The sequence below is a fragment of the Watersipora subatra genome, chromosome 7 (assembly GCF_963576615.1).
Source record: "Watersipora subatra chromosome 7, tzWatSuba1.1, whole genome shotgun sequence".
Taxonomy (NCBI): Eukaryota; Metazoa; Bryozoa; class Gymnolaemata; order Cheilostomatida; family Watersiporidae; genus Watersipora; species Watersipora subatra.
In genome coordinates, this window is record NC_088714.1 from 65,149,414 (window position 1) to 65,163,752 (window position 14,339).

The 14,339-nt window shown below is 33.2% G+C and overlaps 1 protein-coding gene across 4 annotated transcripts in view; it reads right to left on the reverse strand.

Moving 5' to 3' along the window:
- Positions 1-14,339, reverse strand: part of LOC137399802 (zinc finger protein 296-like) — a 60,507-nt gene that overhangs the window by 16,413 nt on the left and 29,755 nt on the right. For all 4 annotated transcript variants that reach the window (XM_068086031.1, XM_068086029.1, XM_068086030.1 and 1 more), the window contains 2 exons: positions 12,295-12,530; positions 1,156-1,213 (listed from right to left, as the gene is read on the reverse strand). In XM_068086031.1, the coding sequence (XP_067942132.1) occupies positions 1,156-1,213; positions 12,295-12,530 (294 nt within the window). The remainder of the gene's footprint in view (positions 1-1,155; positions 1,214-12,294; positions 12,531-14,339) is intronic.

Genomic DNA, 14,339 nt, shown 5'->3' on the forward strand with positions numbered 1-14,339 from the left:
TATCTCTTTTGATTTTTATCTAGAATTTTTTGATCTTAAATAAAAGATAGTATTTATGGATTACAAACTGTTATAATACATTTTATTATATTATAGTATAATATATTATATGTTATATTATCCTATATTAAATTATTATTTATGGTTATTCATGAATATTACTATACTTGAAGGGTATCTATTTATCTAAATCTCTTACGTGATGTAATTTTTTGATATCACAGTCTATATCACAAGCTATATCGCAGGCTATATCGCAGGCTATATCACAGGCTATATCACAGACTGTATCACAGGCTATATCACAGGCTATATCACAAGCTGTATCACAGACTATATCACAAGCTATATCACAAGCTATATCACATGATATATCACAGGCTATATCACAGGCTATATCACAAGCTGTATCACAGGCTATATCACAAGCTGTATCACAGGCTATATCACAGGCTATTTCACAGGCTATATCACAGGCTATATCACAGACTATATCACAGGCTATATCACAGGCTATATCACAAGCTGTAGCACAGGTATATCACAAGCTGTATCACAGGCTATATCACAGGCTATATCATAGGCTTAAAGAAAAAATAATGGCTTTGAATGTTTACAATCAAACAACGTTTGTTGTTTGACAACATATTTAGTTAAATTACCATCATTATAGTATTCAATTGTATATTTTATTTACAACTATATGAAATATTTAAGTCAAATCATAGCATGCAGGTTAGTGCCAAGTATCTCTTTGTACAGACATATAATCTACTGCTGCCACTACAGACATATAATCTACTGCTGCCACTACAGACATGTAATCTACTGCTGCCACTACAGACATGTTTAGTTAAACAGCTGCCATTAGATAGTTTTATTAGCTATGTTTTAGAACAAAAGTAATTCTATAAAAGCCACTTATCATTTTATAATTTTGCCTTAATTAACACCATTTTATAAGGCTATGTTTATTTTGGTGTAATTTCTTTAAATATTCCAAGTCAAATATGTTTACCTCAATGAAAATTTAAGCAATCTAGCATTGCAAAAAATATTGAAATTTAGCAGTAAAATCTGACGTCTGCATGAAAGCATGATGTAAGTATCCTAGGCATTCTCTATGGCTATGAGTTTATAAGTCTGATCACTCACCTGTTCGCTGCTGCTTGGAGTTGTCACTTCCTGTAATGCCAGCTGATCCCTTAACTACCTGCACGAATAGTAACAGTAAGATCGATGCAACATCAAACTAATAGCACTCAAGGCCGTGTCACAGACAATAATATCAATAATAATATCTGATTTCTGTATTAGGTTGCCAAATTGACATTTTAGGCCAAAATAATTTTTATTAGCAAAATAAATTGGTAATTAAGGAAAAAGGTTTTAGATTGAAATTCTGCATAAAGTGCATTTAACAGCAAAGGTTCTTCGGCCACTAGGCTACTACAATGTAGAGAGAAATTGCTTATCATCTCTCTCTTTTAAAAAGAGTAAATAAAAGCTAATTATTAATATAGCAATTATATTAAGATTTAATGGTACAATTTGTAAAATTTTGCAATCGATCACAGAGTTCTGGATTTGTGTCCTCTCAGCTGTTTTAACTACTAGTGTAGACAATATTGCTCAGTCAGATTGCGCTAGAGCCTCCTGTCACTTTCTGTGTATGTTGAGCTGTTACTAAAATTTTTATAAATAGTAAAACCATGTCTAACAAAGGATTGTTCAGTATTTTTAGGGGAAATCAGTAGTAAATGTACGAAAAACCTAGATTTCTGGCAGCTCACTAACATGCTATATTGTTTCAATTTTGACTGAGGGCATTTTGAATTCTTTGCTTCTTTTAACCTTGAATAGACTTAATCTGCAAAGCTTGCCAAGATAAACTGGTGAATAAATCCTTTTTGTATTAGGTGCTGCCTTAAAGCTTTCTGCATTAGGTGCTACCTTAACCCTTCCTGTATTAGGTGCTGCCTTAACCCTTTTTGCATGGGATGATGCCACATAACTAAAGACTTGTTGCCTCCTAATTTAATCTGCAAACTCAGCTGTCACCTAAATGTCAGACAAGCTAGACAAGCAGTCTTTAGAGAAGGCTAGCCTTAGCCTTAGTTTCTATATCTATACGGGAACATACCCTAGTACTCTCACATGTTTCTATATCTATACGGGAACATACCCTAGTACTCTCACGTGTTTCTATATATATACGGGAACATACCCTAGTACTCTCGCATGTTTCTATATCTATACGGGAACATACACTAGTACTCTTATGTATCTCTGTACTAATTTCTTGTTTTACTTTAAATTTTGCCACAAAAATCTATTAAATTTGAGAGATTAAAAAATATTTGTTTTATTTTACAAGAGTGGACAACTCTTTAAAATATAATTTTCTATTCTTAGAGTCAGCAGTTGATATGACTGTGTTGAAATTGTGAGAGAACATCTGATATGGGCTTAAAATATGTATTGCATGTTGCTACTATTGGTTGTAGTTAACTGTGCTCTTGGAACAAAGCTGACAAAGGAATCTCTCAAACACAAAACGTTTTAGAGGAAAAATGCAAATTATTAATAGTGAGAGCTTTAATAAAAAAAACTCGTCCTCTCTTTACTCAAAAAAATGCAAAAAACTTTCAAAGTTTAGCACTTTTTTGAAAAGCCTCAAACTTATATTGTTGCCTCTCAAGAGGTCATCATTTTATGATCAATTCATGAAAGCAGATATTAGTCAATATTAGTCAATAAGGCTCAGTGATCACTCGAAGATGACTGACAAAGTGTAGCATCTGTAGTGGTACCAGACCAATATTAATAGAGAAAGGAGTAAGCTAAACATCGGTTAAATGATTTGGTTCAAGCTACAATTGCTAGATTTTTTACTTTTCTCAAGTCTCTGAACAGTGTGCCTATTTGGCAGCATTAGGCATGTCGTATAGGCAGCAATGAATATTTAATTTCACCCGCTTGCTTTGGTCTCACTTACTTCTCTTTATATTACACTAGTACGCTGACAGTCCAGTAGAGCGTAACGGATCGTCAGGTGTGCCGATATGGCGGTAAACCATCTTCTGCACAACCATATGGCGAAACATGAAGGCAGTTTATTGATGCACATGGTAACACGCCTGTCTGTCATGTCTGAGTTCGAGTCCCTTATGAAGCAATCTTTTTCGCAACCTCTAACCATTGCTTCAAAAGGATACGGCTTTTATTATAGTAGAGATTATTCTGGTTTAGTTTTAGAAAATGAGCTGAATGAGCCAATTAAAAGGCTGCACACTTTTACTATCTCTATAATGTTTCTTATCTCCTTACCAATTCAGCTGGAACGAACCTTCGCTTCAAGGTCTTTCGTTCGCAACAGAGTGGCATTGCTGTAAGGTTGTACGAACAGGCTGGAGGAGTTGAAAGTTTGGCATTAGTTTGCATTGGTAATGACTGCATTTCTGACAATCAAGTTTTAGTGTTGGTGGCTAGCTCTGCTCCGTGGTGGAGCATGATTAATGCCTCTAGATCGGTCGGATAAAATGGCTTTACAATTACATAAATGCATTCTTTAGCCGTCTGGGCAGGACAAGAATAGAAAACCTTTATAGGTCAACTGTACTCTTACACAAACCTACGCGATGTCTTTCTTTGAGGCACCTGCTTTTCAGTTTACACGCAAATAACAATGCGTTACCTTCTGCCAAGAACCTAAAACTCCTTTTATAATATTGAAACAAGTTTGTAAACGATTTTTGAACAAATCAATTATTAAATTAATTATGGAACAGGCTTGTCAAATGAGCAATGAAAAAATCAACAGTTTGAATCATTCAAAAAAGAAAAAAATCTTCCGATAGTCCGGTCTTGGGCTACTTGTGACCTAAATAAATTACCTAAATAGCACTGCACTAGTTACTAATTACCGACGAATCCAAAGAGCTTGAGCCAAATATATTGCAGAGAATATGACAAATTTTTTAAATTCAAAAATTAAAATCTATCACACTTGACTCTATAAATTTGAAACAAACAAATTCCTGTACTCACTTTAGTTTTTGCAATTTGTCTGCAAGTGCAAGTTTCAAGGGAATATTTATGTCTATGATGACATCATACATAAAAATGAGTGGGCGACTCCGATTCTGCGTTATTAGTATTACAATAATGAGATATCACCTGTAACGCAAGAAAAGAAGTGAACGTGTTTATTATTTTGTAAGATTTAGGTTGGTTTAGCCAATTCCAGAGGAAACAAGATGGTCAATCATTGGAATAACAATGTTGAATGATATGCGGGTTGTCAAATATGTTTATTCATTACGGCTTTTAGCGATAACACTTATTGAATACTGTTTTAAATAGGTGCAGTCACTTATAAACAAAAGTGTAAAATTGTTTGTGAAATATTATATTAGTTTTGTTGTGTGTTTGGCAACTTTAGGTTTATATATGTTTTGGCTGGTTTTTCATTCCATGTACATTTTTTAAGCCTGCAGTTTTTTCTATACTACTACTACTAGTTTATTTAAAAAGCTGTAAGCCTTAGAGGTTAGAGTCTAAAGAGAGTTTTTTAAAGAGAATCATTTAATGAGATAATTTTCTTTAACAATATCAAATTAAACTAGCATTTGTGCCCTGAGAAAAACGCATTCTTATCGACTGAATGATAACTCTATTCAGAGAGCTTCTTAGTTGCTACAAAGCTAGTTCATCTTCCACATCATCTAACCTTGCATAAAGGCCTTACACCGTAGTAATTATATTTGATGGAAAGTTTTGGTAACGTTTTTTTAGAAAAAATGACTTCTGTATGTCACACTGATATATTATATTGGGCAGCATCCAAGCGTGTAATTCTGGGGATAGATGATATGTGCACATGTCACAGGATGGTTGCCTTGGCGTATTTGCCTGCGTACTTGCGTACTTGCCTGAAGGTTGTATGTAGTGAAAACTTTACCCTCGCTTTTAATATTCATTCCTGGCGCTTGCAAGTCGAGACGTTATATCGGCATAAAAAAGAACACTAGATGAAAATCGTCTCGTCGGAGACGCAAAGTCTTTTCAGATTTCTTTAGTAAAACCCCAATATTCACTAACAAACCTTTATCATAAGCCGAACTTAAAAGATTTCACCATTTTTGTAGTTTTATTACTCATTAAAAATAAAGAGCTTATCACTTAGTAAATTATTCATTTTAACGGACAAGTTCAATTAGTTTTTTAAAATCAAAGATTGACTTGAGGCTCTGAGTACGAAGAGACAGTAAAACTTATTTGGTTAAAAAATAAAAGGAAAATATTTAACCTCATACATAGAGTAGCGGAGAAAATATTATAATCTAACTATGTTATTGTTGTCATGATATCCAAAAAGTAAGAAATTGGGTCCATTAGAGATTGGAGACCATAAATATCAAGGTCACAAGTGACAATATTGAAAATATTCATCTTGAAAACTGGATACTTAAATGCTAAACCACGGTCAATATAACAAAGTTTATTTTTGTGTAAGAAGGCATCGTATCACATTCCCAGCTGCATAAAACAACACATAATTGTCTTGCTCGCAAGAAAAATGTCTCGTCCGAATTATGTAATATAATATCAAAAACTTAAAATAGGATCAAGGTTGCTCGTGCAACAATAGATTGATATGCCTAAAGCAATTTGCATCTTAGAATGACCAAAATGCAAAGCTACACTTTTATCAAATTTAGTAGTTAAAGTTTGTTTAAAAAAATTTAATTGTCTTTAAAAGGTTCTTGAAGGGTTGACAAGTTTAACAAAGTAAAAAGAAATTAATATATTATTAAGTATAATATATAAGTTTACTTTGCAAGCTCAGCAAGTGCGCCGGTATCTTCGTGTTTTTAAAAAATGTCTGGGCGCAGAGTAACCAAGAGGAAGCAGACAGAAAGGCGGAGCATATGCGGTCACCGTGAGCCTAACCGATAAGTCAAATGCATTGCAAATAAAAGTACAAATTACTCGAGAATCTTAAAATGGTAGGAAACATTTCATAGAATAAGACAGTGTTAAACATGTTTTAAAAGATTATAAGTAATATTTAAATGCGCTTATACCTCAAAAAGTTAATTAAAACTTTTGTAGCTAGCTTTGTGCGGTATTCACTCTAGACAGTTATATTATCTTTTAATAAGGAAAATATGTCATATTTAAATGTTTAAAGTAAATTATTTATCATTAAACTATTAGTAATTCAACACTGCAAGCTACAGTTCAGATGCAATTAGTTGTTTCAGCAAGAATAGAAATAAGAAATACTTATAAACATACCAAAGAATCTCATTTTGACCAACAAAAAAGATTTTTTTTTCAATATAATTCTCCAAGTCTTTTGCCCAGATGTCAACAAATATATAAATACAACAAATAAAAATGTCAATCTTAGCTGAGGCAAAGCTTTGGATAACAAGCACATTGTTAGTTTTAAATGTCTAGGAACTTTCTCAAAATTTAAATTAATAATGTTTTGGATATTGTAATTAAAAATAAAGTATTTGTGTATTATTATTTGTGTAATTATTTGGCTGTTGAATAACGTAGTTCATTTAAGCAAAATTTAGTATATTGGCAAAATAGTTTTGCATTGTAATGTAATAATATGACAGATTTTAAAACCTCTTTCTCTGATGTAAAATGGCTGATTATAAAATGGCTGATTATAAAACAGTTGGCTATAAAATGGCTGATTATAAAATGGCTGATTATAAAATGGCTGATTATAAAATGGCTGATTATAAAATGGCTGATTATAAAATGGCTGATTATAAAATGACTGATTATAAAACAGTTGGCTATAAAATGGCTGATTATAAAATGGCTAGTTATAAAACGGCTGATTATAAAATGACTGATTATAAAATGGCTGATTATAAAATGACTGATTATAAAATGGCTGATTATAAAATGGCTGCTTATAAAATGACTGCTTATAAAATGGCTGCTTATAAAATGACTGATTATAAAATGGCTGATTATAAAATGGCTGATTATAAAATGGCTGCTTATAAAATGGCTGATTATAAAATGACTGATTATAAAATGGCTGATTATAAAATGACTGATTATAAGATGGCTGATTATAAAATGACTGATTATAAAATGACTGATTATTAAATGGCTGATTATAAAATGGCTGCTTATAAAATGGCTGATTATAAAATGACTGATTATAAGATGGCTGATTATAAAATGACTGATTATAAAATGGCTGATTATAAAATGGCTGCTTATAAAATGACTGCTTATAAAATGGCTGCTTATAAAATGACTGATTATAAAATGGCTGATTATAAAATGGCTGATTATAAAATGGCTGCTTATAAAATGGCTGATTATAAAATGACTGATTATAAAATGGCTGATTATAAAATGACTGATTATAAGATGGCTGATTATAAAATGACTGATTATAAAATGACTGATTATTAAATGGCTGATTATAAAATGACTGGTTATAAAATGGCTGATTATAAAATGACTGATTATAAAATGGCTGATTATAAAATGGCTGCTTATAAAATGACGGCTTATAAAATGGCTGCTTATAAAATGGCGGTATCTAAAATGACCACTTTCAATATGTTGTCCTGTTCAAAATGAGGAAACTGCTACAGCAGTTTGAACTAGTTGATTTTATATATGTAAACTAGTAACCGTGGAATAGCTGAAAACTTTCCAACCCGGAAAACAACTAATTTAAAATATATTCGTAAAGAATTGAAGGACATGTTTGAAGCTTGTGTCATCATATCCACATTGTATGCAGAGCTGATCTGGCGCTTACAGACCAGCCCTGATCAAATGGGACATCCTTTTTAAACATTTCTAAGTCCAAATTTTAGATTTTATTGTTAAAATATGTTTGCATCATTCTCTCTCATTAGTTTTTAGTCCAAGTTTTAGTTAATGACTCTACCAACCTTTTCATCTGTTAATATTGTTTATTATTTTTCACTTAACTTTGTGAGTCATTTTGGGTAAAACTGATGTTTTGTTACAAATATAAAAATTTATTAAAAAGATGTAAAAAGTTTCAAAATGTCATTTTGACTCAATGTGGTTCTTTAAATCTTTAGACATGTTAGAGCTTATGTTATTTAGCCATCTCAGTTATCTTATATGTTACAAATCAGTTAACAACCATGTAATCTTAAAACTGGCAAATACTAGCGAGGGAAGCATTAAAACAATGAACTCTTCAGATGGCCATAGGTACCTCTATTTACTGCGATGCAGTAACATTCAACCTACTACCTGGCAATGAATAACTGATAACACGGATCAAAATTATCATAGTTGATCCAAAACTGGTAAGTTCTTATCAACCGTGAGAAGCCTTATAATATGCAGAGTTGAAAAGGCGTATAGTGGTGTGAAACTTTGGATTATGTTGTCAAGGGTAGTGCAGAACTTGAAAGTGTTTAAAATTTTACCAGACAATGGGCACAGAGATACTAGGAGAAGTGTTTTATGAATGGTTTATGTCCTGCTAGCTAAAAATTAATTTCGATTAAAGTAAAAATTATTTTATACCATACTATAACATAGCATAGCATTTTGCATTAAAAAATTAAATTACATCGTAATATATAGTAACATATTATTTTAAGGGTTATTTTATCATGCTATAGTATTTTATAATATATATTGAAAATTTTTAATATTTTTAACAATTCCATAGAGTAGGACCTATTGTTATTAACAAGTTTTCTATGGATCTCTCTAAAATATAAGTATCAAACAGCCAAAATTCAAATCAACCCATTAGGTAGTTATAATCTAAAACAGCAACAAAAATTGAAAAATTCTAAAAACATGCTAACAACATTGTTAGAATCATAACTGGTTTTTGAAGTCGAACAAAAATGCATTTTCTTAGTTTCAAAGCGACTTCTTTACAAGATTGAATTGTCTGTCTGTCTGTCTGTCACACTCTGATGGAGTGTTCTTGAGCTGACAACCTCCATCAGTTTGATGGCGTGACTATGGAGAGTCGCAGTGCCCCAGTCTTAATGGCACCAATGTGTTTCCTGAAGCTTACATCTGCTGATTACACGGCTAAGCGCATAAATTTAAAATACGTGGTGACTCTATTCCTTGTGAATCTGGTGAGCTACTGATAATACAGCATTGGTGGTTTAAAATTAAATAAAAATCTGTGATAAACCATCATAAATATTTCAAAAATCTATTTTTCACTTTATTTAAAGATATGTGGTCAAATAAAAATGGCCATTTTTAAAGGTTTGATCAAGGTGGTCAGTATTGAGGATAAACAATGTTATTGAAACTTGAGATTTATTTGTATTTTTATCTAACATAGTATTTTATATTTATATATTAAAGAAATTTCTATCAGTTTTTTATAACAAGAAAAACTGAAGCTTTGGTTCTAATATTGACTAGCACACTAGCAGACCTGCGCATCGTGAGAGATTGTCATGTGTAAACCACTAAAACCATAAATATTGCATGGAGCAGCAAGGTGGTTGAGTGGTTTAGTGGTAGTTGGCATGACTTTTATCCGAAGCCCTGAGTTTGATTCTCATGCAAAGCAATCTTTTTCCCATCACTCTTTGCGCAGCTTCAGACAGATGGAAGGACGCTGTTTTTTATTATCATAAAGATTGTATGGTTGTTCTTGTCACAGGGTCAAGAAGCAATTCAAATGTTATATCCTTGTATAAAGTACAACTCTGAGAATATTTTCTCTAGCATTGTGTTGTAATTTTATTAACTAATAACATGACAAATGAGGTAAAAGTTCACCCAAGACTAATTATATAATGCTACAGCTTTTTCCGTAACCTCAAATTTGTTGTTAGCATATGAAATCTCAATGTAATGCGTTTAAACAGTTAATGAATTGTTTGAAATGCAACATAATCAAATTTTAGACTATCTTACAAGTCAGAAGGATTTTAGTCTTTGAGCTATAATAATTTGGATGAGATTTTTTATAATGAGAATCTTGCGTAAAATTCAGTGAATTTTCAAAGTTTTCTAAACTTTCTCAAATTTTAATATGTCATAATATAGCATCTTATCTATCTAAAACTTTAATAACTTTTAAAATTGGTTTATTGGTTCATGATATATTGACGACTTTGTGACATCTCATTGAGATGCAAATACCTGTGACTTAAGGACAACATGAGAGACATAAGACACTGATAAACTCGATAGCCCAGCATGGTGTGATACCCTATGTTTTTACTGACTTACAGGAATAAATTTCCTATCAGATTGCTGGGACGCTGTTTGACTTAAGGGTTGGTAAGGGTTCATTCAGACTTTCTACACGGAAATAGAAAGAGTAAGCGTAACAAAATACCAAAAAAATACCTATTATGGAATAGAGGTACTTGTGAAGCACACGTTTTGTCCTACGCATATCCATAAACTTGGAGTTATCCGCTGTATGCCACTTTCGATGAGACGTGACTGATATAGTAATCACTCTGTCAATGACCATGGTTGACCCCAAAGCAACATTGTCCGCATACACTGAGAGTGGCTGCTATGAGTCAAACTTTCAGTTATCGTAGCATCTGAATATCAATGTGTAGTTAAAGACCTCTGAGTACGACTTGCAATGTATTTATTGACTGTAAATACGGCTCATTGGCTCAACTATTACCTTCTCTCATGTTCTCTGTTCAACCCACAAACTACAGTCATTTTTGTTAAATTGGAAAGGGTTTGCATTTGAAATCTAAAAATTTCATGTGTACATCAACTGTGTACATCCTACAAGAAGGGTGTTGAAGAGCGCTCTTAAAATTGTATATGATTTTTAACCAGGCTAGGAAACTGCAACTTGAGGCATAGCTAGTTTAAAGTCATGATAAGACAAATCAATTCATGCTAAAGCAGAGATAATGAAAGTTTTAGTCGAAGTGTATCCCTCTATGACTAGTTCTCTGAAAACTAAAAAGCTAAAAACTGTAGAAACTGCTTCAGCTCGTAGCTATTTCATTTTATAATTTTGTATGGTCATCTCTCAGAGATTTATGGAGATTACATATATTGAATGGTAGAAGTAAGTCTAGTTCTGCTGACGTAACTAGAGCTACATTCGGTTGATAGTTATAACTACAGTGTTCTTTTGTATTGAACTACTGCGAATTTATATATTCCTCCAGTTCTAGACTATTTGAATTTAAATTTAATTCCTTGTTTTTTAATTAGTAATTAAAAATCTATATGTGTTGACTATCATGCTATGCAGCTATTAATAGAACTCTCGTAAGTTAGGATTTGTACCGCTCAAACAGCAGGTCATCATTAGCTACGCTATAAAAATTTTATACTAAAAGCTCACAAACTTGTTGCTTGTAGAGAAATTTATATTGATGGATCTGTAGATAGTTTCTAAACCACCCTTATAATGATTTTTCGCACTTTAATAGTCATCACAAATCAGAGTATTTAGAAACTTATCACTGGATGTTAAACCTGCAAGTTAATACCCTGAGACTTCGTCAATAGTCCTTCAGAATTCGGGTCAATAGAAATTCAAACAGAAAAATTATTTTATCAAAAGTTTTGAAAATTAATTAAGTCGTTATTCATTTTATGGCGATACCAACAACAAAAAATAAAAATGGGATCTACATAGTATTTTGTCACAAATTGCCAGCTCATAGCTTAGTTTTTTCAGAATTTTTTGAAGGATCATAAAACAAATAAAAGCTCTGATGGATTGTGTAAATTCATCTTTTTCTTGCTTTCTACCATTTTTATTATTTGTTTGAGCAGATATTTTTTTCACAAATGATAGATAATGACACCTAATGACAAGTGACAACAACCAATGACAGATGCTGACACCTAATGACAGGTGACAACAACCAATGACAGATGATTACAACCAATGACAGGTGATGACCAAAGCAAATCACCACTGGCCAACTTTCAAAGCAAAGTTTATTCGTAATAGTGTAAGTTAAACTAAAATGGTTTCCCGATGTAAGCGTACATACAATGAATAACATATATGTTATTATGACTGATGGTTTAAGCTGTGGAAGTCATCGCATAGTATTTTACTGGCTTCCTTAAGTTAACCTTCAGCAGTACCTAGCAATAGTTTCAAGTAATTCTACTAGGCAAATGTCTGCTAAATAAGGCCTTGCCAACCCTGCAAGGACAGTCTTAACTGCTAACAACACTGTAATAGCAATTTGAAAAGGTTATTTTCAGTATATCTCCAGGTGAAAGACAAGCTATTTTTTATCAGCGATGCATTTATAAACTCACCGTGGGGAAGAACTCTTTGCAAGTATTGCTGTCGGTTGTGAGAGTGCTGCCTGTTGCTGAGGAAAAGTGATTTTCATTTTCTCTTGAAGAGACAGATGTGTTTGTCTTTGCGGAAGAGCTGCAATAAATGCTGGTCTTCGAAGAAAGGAAGGCGCTACCATTTGTATGAGAACTGTGAGGGTTGATGACTGTAATATCAGAGTCACTCCCATCATCTCTTGCTCTACTGAAGACTTCTGCAGCAAAGAGCCACACAATATACAGCAAAGCAAATTAAAATATCTATCAATAAAATGATAAATGATATCGGAAAGTTATGTTACCAGTGGCCACTAACAGGTTTAGCGGCAGTTAGCGGTTTACTAAGCAGAGCTTAACAGATGTCATGAGATTACAGGTTCTAGACCAGCCAAAGATTCTTAACTTTTCTAGATATTTTGAGCGAGTTAGCTATTCTTAGTTATAATTTTTCAGTAAATTCTACTAACAGGAAAAAAATTTTTCTAATCTAGAATCAGCTTGCAGGCAGGAAGTTCTCTAATAAAGCATAATGCATTCGTCTGGCAAACCTTGCCAATGACATTCCTGCCTTATCAAATGACCAGATTAAAACCTGTGGGGGCTACGTGTACTCTTACATGCCAGAGCCTTAAAACCAAAGGTAGTTTTTAAAGAAGCTCCTTAACCACAGCCCTCCCTTTCATCTCAATAGCCGGTGAATCTGATTAGACAAGTCCAACCAGTCACATTAGCTAAGCAATGGAAGTAAATGTGGGAAGTAAATGGAACAACATTCAGCCATTCAAACTGTCATTCTTTAATGTTATCCGCAATTATTTCAATATAATGTTATTATTACAGGGTGATTGTGACCGCAACCGTATTGATATGTGGGTTCTCTTGCAGCAATCAGATGCAGGCATTTGCAACCTTCTTACAACCTTCAAGTTAGTTTGAGTCATTAGCTCTGAAAAATATTTTTGCCATAGGCAGTTAGTTACCTCTTGAAATAATGCTTTTATCTTAAAAGAGTTTCTTATCTAATTGAAACTATCGGTAGAATATTTGTTAGGCTTATTCCTCAATAGGACATTGGATGGCAGCTTAATGTGCTAGCAGCGCTGCCTCTATCCAATGCTGCCTCTATTCAATGCTGCCTCTATGCAGAGCTGTCTCTATGCAGAGCTGCCTCTATGTAGTGCTGACTCTATGCAATGCTGCCTCTCTGTAGAGCTGCCTCTATGTAGGGATGTCTCTATGCAAAGCTGCCTCTATGCAGAGCTGCCTCTATTCAGTGCTGTCTTTATGCAGAGCTGCCTCTATTCAGTGCTGTCTCTATGCAGAGCTGCCTCTATGTAGTGCTGACTTTATGCAGTGCTGCCTCGATTCAATGCTGCCTCTATTCAATGCTGCCTCTATGCAGAGCTGCCTCTATGCAGTCGGCCTCTATGCAGTGCGGCCTTTATCCAGTGCTGCCTTTTTGCAGTCTAGTCTTTATCCAGTGCTGCCTCTATGCAGTGCTACCTTTATCCAGTGCTGCCTCTATCCTGCACTACTGAGCATTGACAACCGTTTTGATATTTAGTAAACTCTAGAGCTGTGAGAATGAGAGCTGTCTATTGATTATATTCCTCACGCCAATCATAATTTGTAAACAAAAGAACAAAAATTCGAGTTTTTTCTTATCAAGCTAAATGAATATAACATAAGCTGAAAACTACAGTTCTATAAAACTGAAGTATGTGATAGACTGTGGCCTTTAAAATCGCATTGATCAAAGTCTAGTCTATACTGCGAATGATTCCCGAACACAAACATAGCCTGGGATAAGTTTAGAGATTATAAATTGTAATAGCTTTCGTATTTTTTTACCTTTTAAAAAACTTCAATAAATAGATAAGTTAGATCTATATGGCTCTTGAGAACTATAAACAATTTATAGCTTTCATTGAAATAACTTTAGAAAACTAATAAGCTGAAAAAGTATTGAAATATGAATTCCAGTTTCCAGACTTCGAGTTCACCTGCTGTAGTATGTATATGTG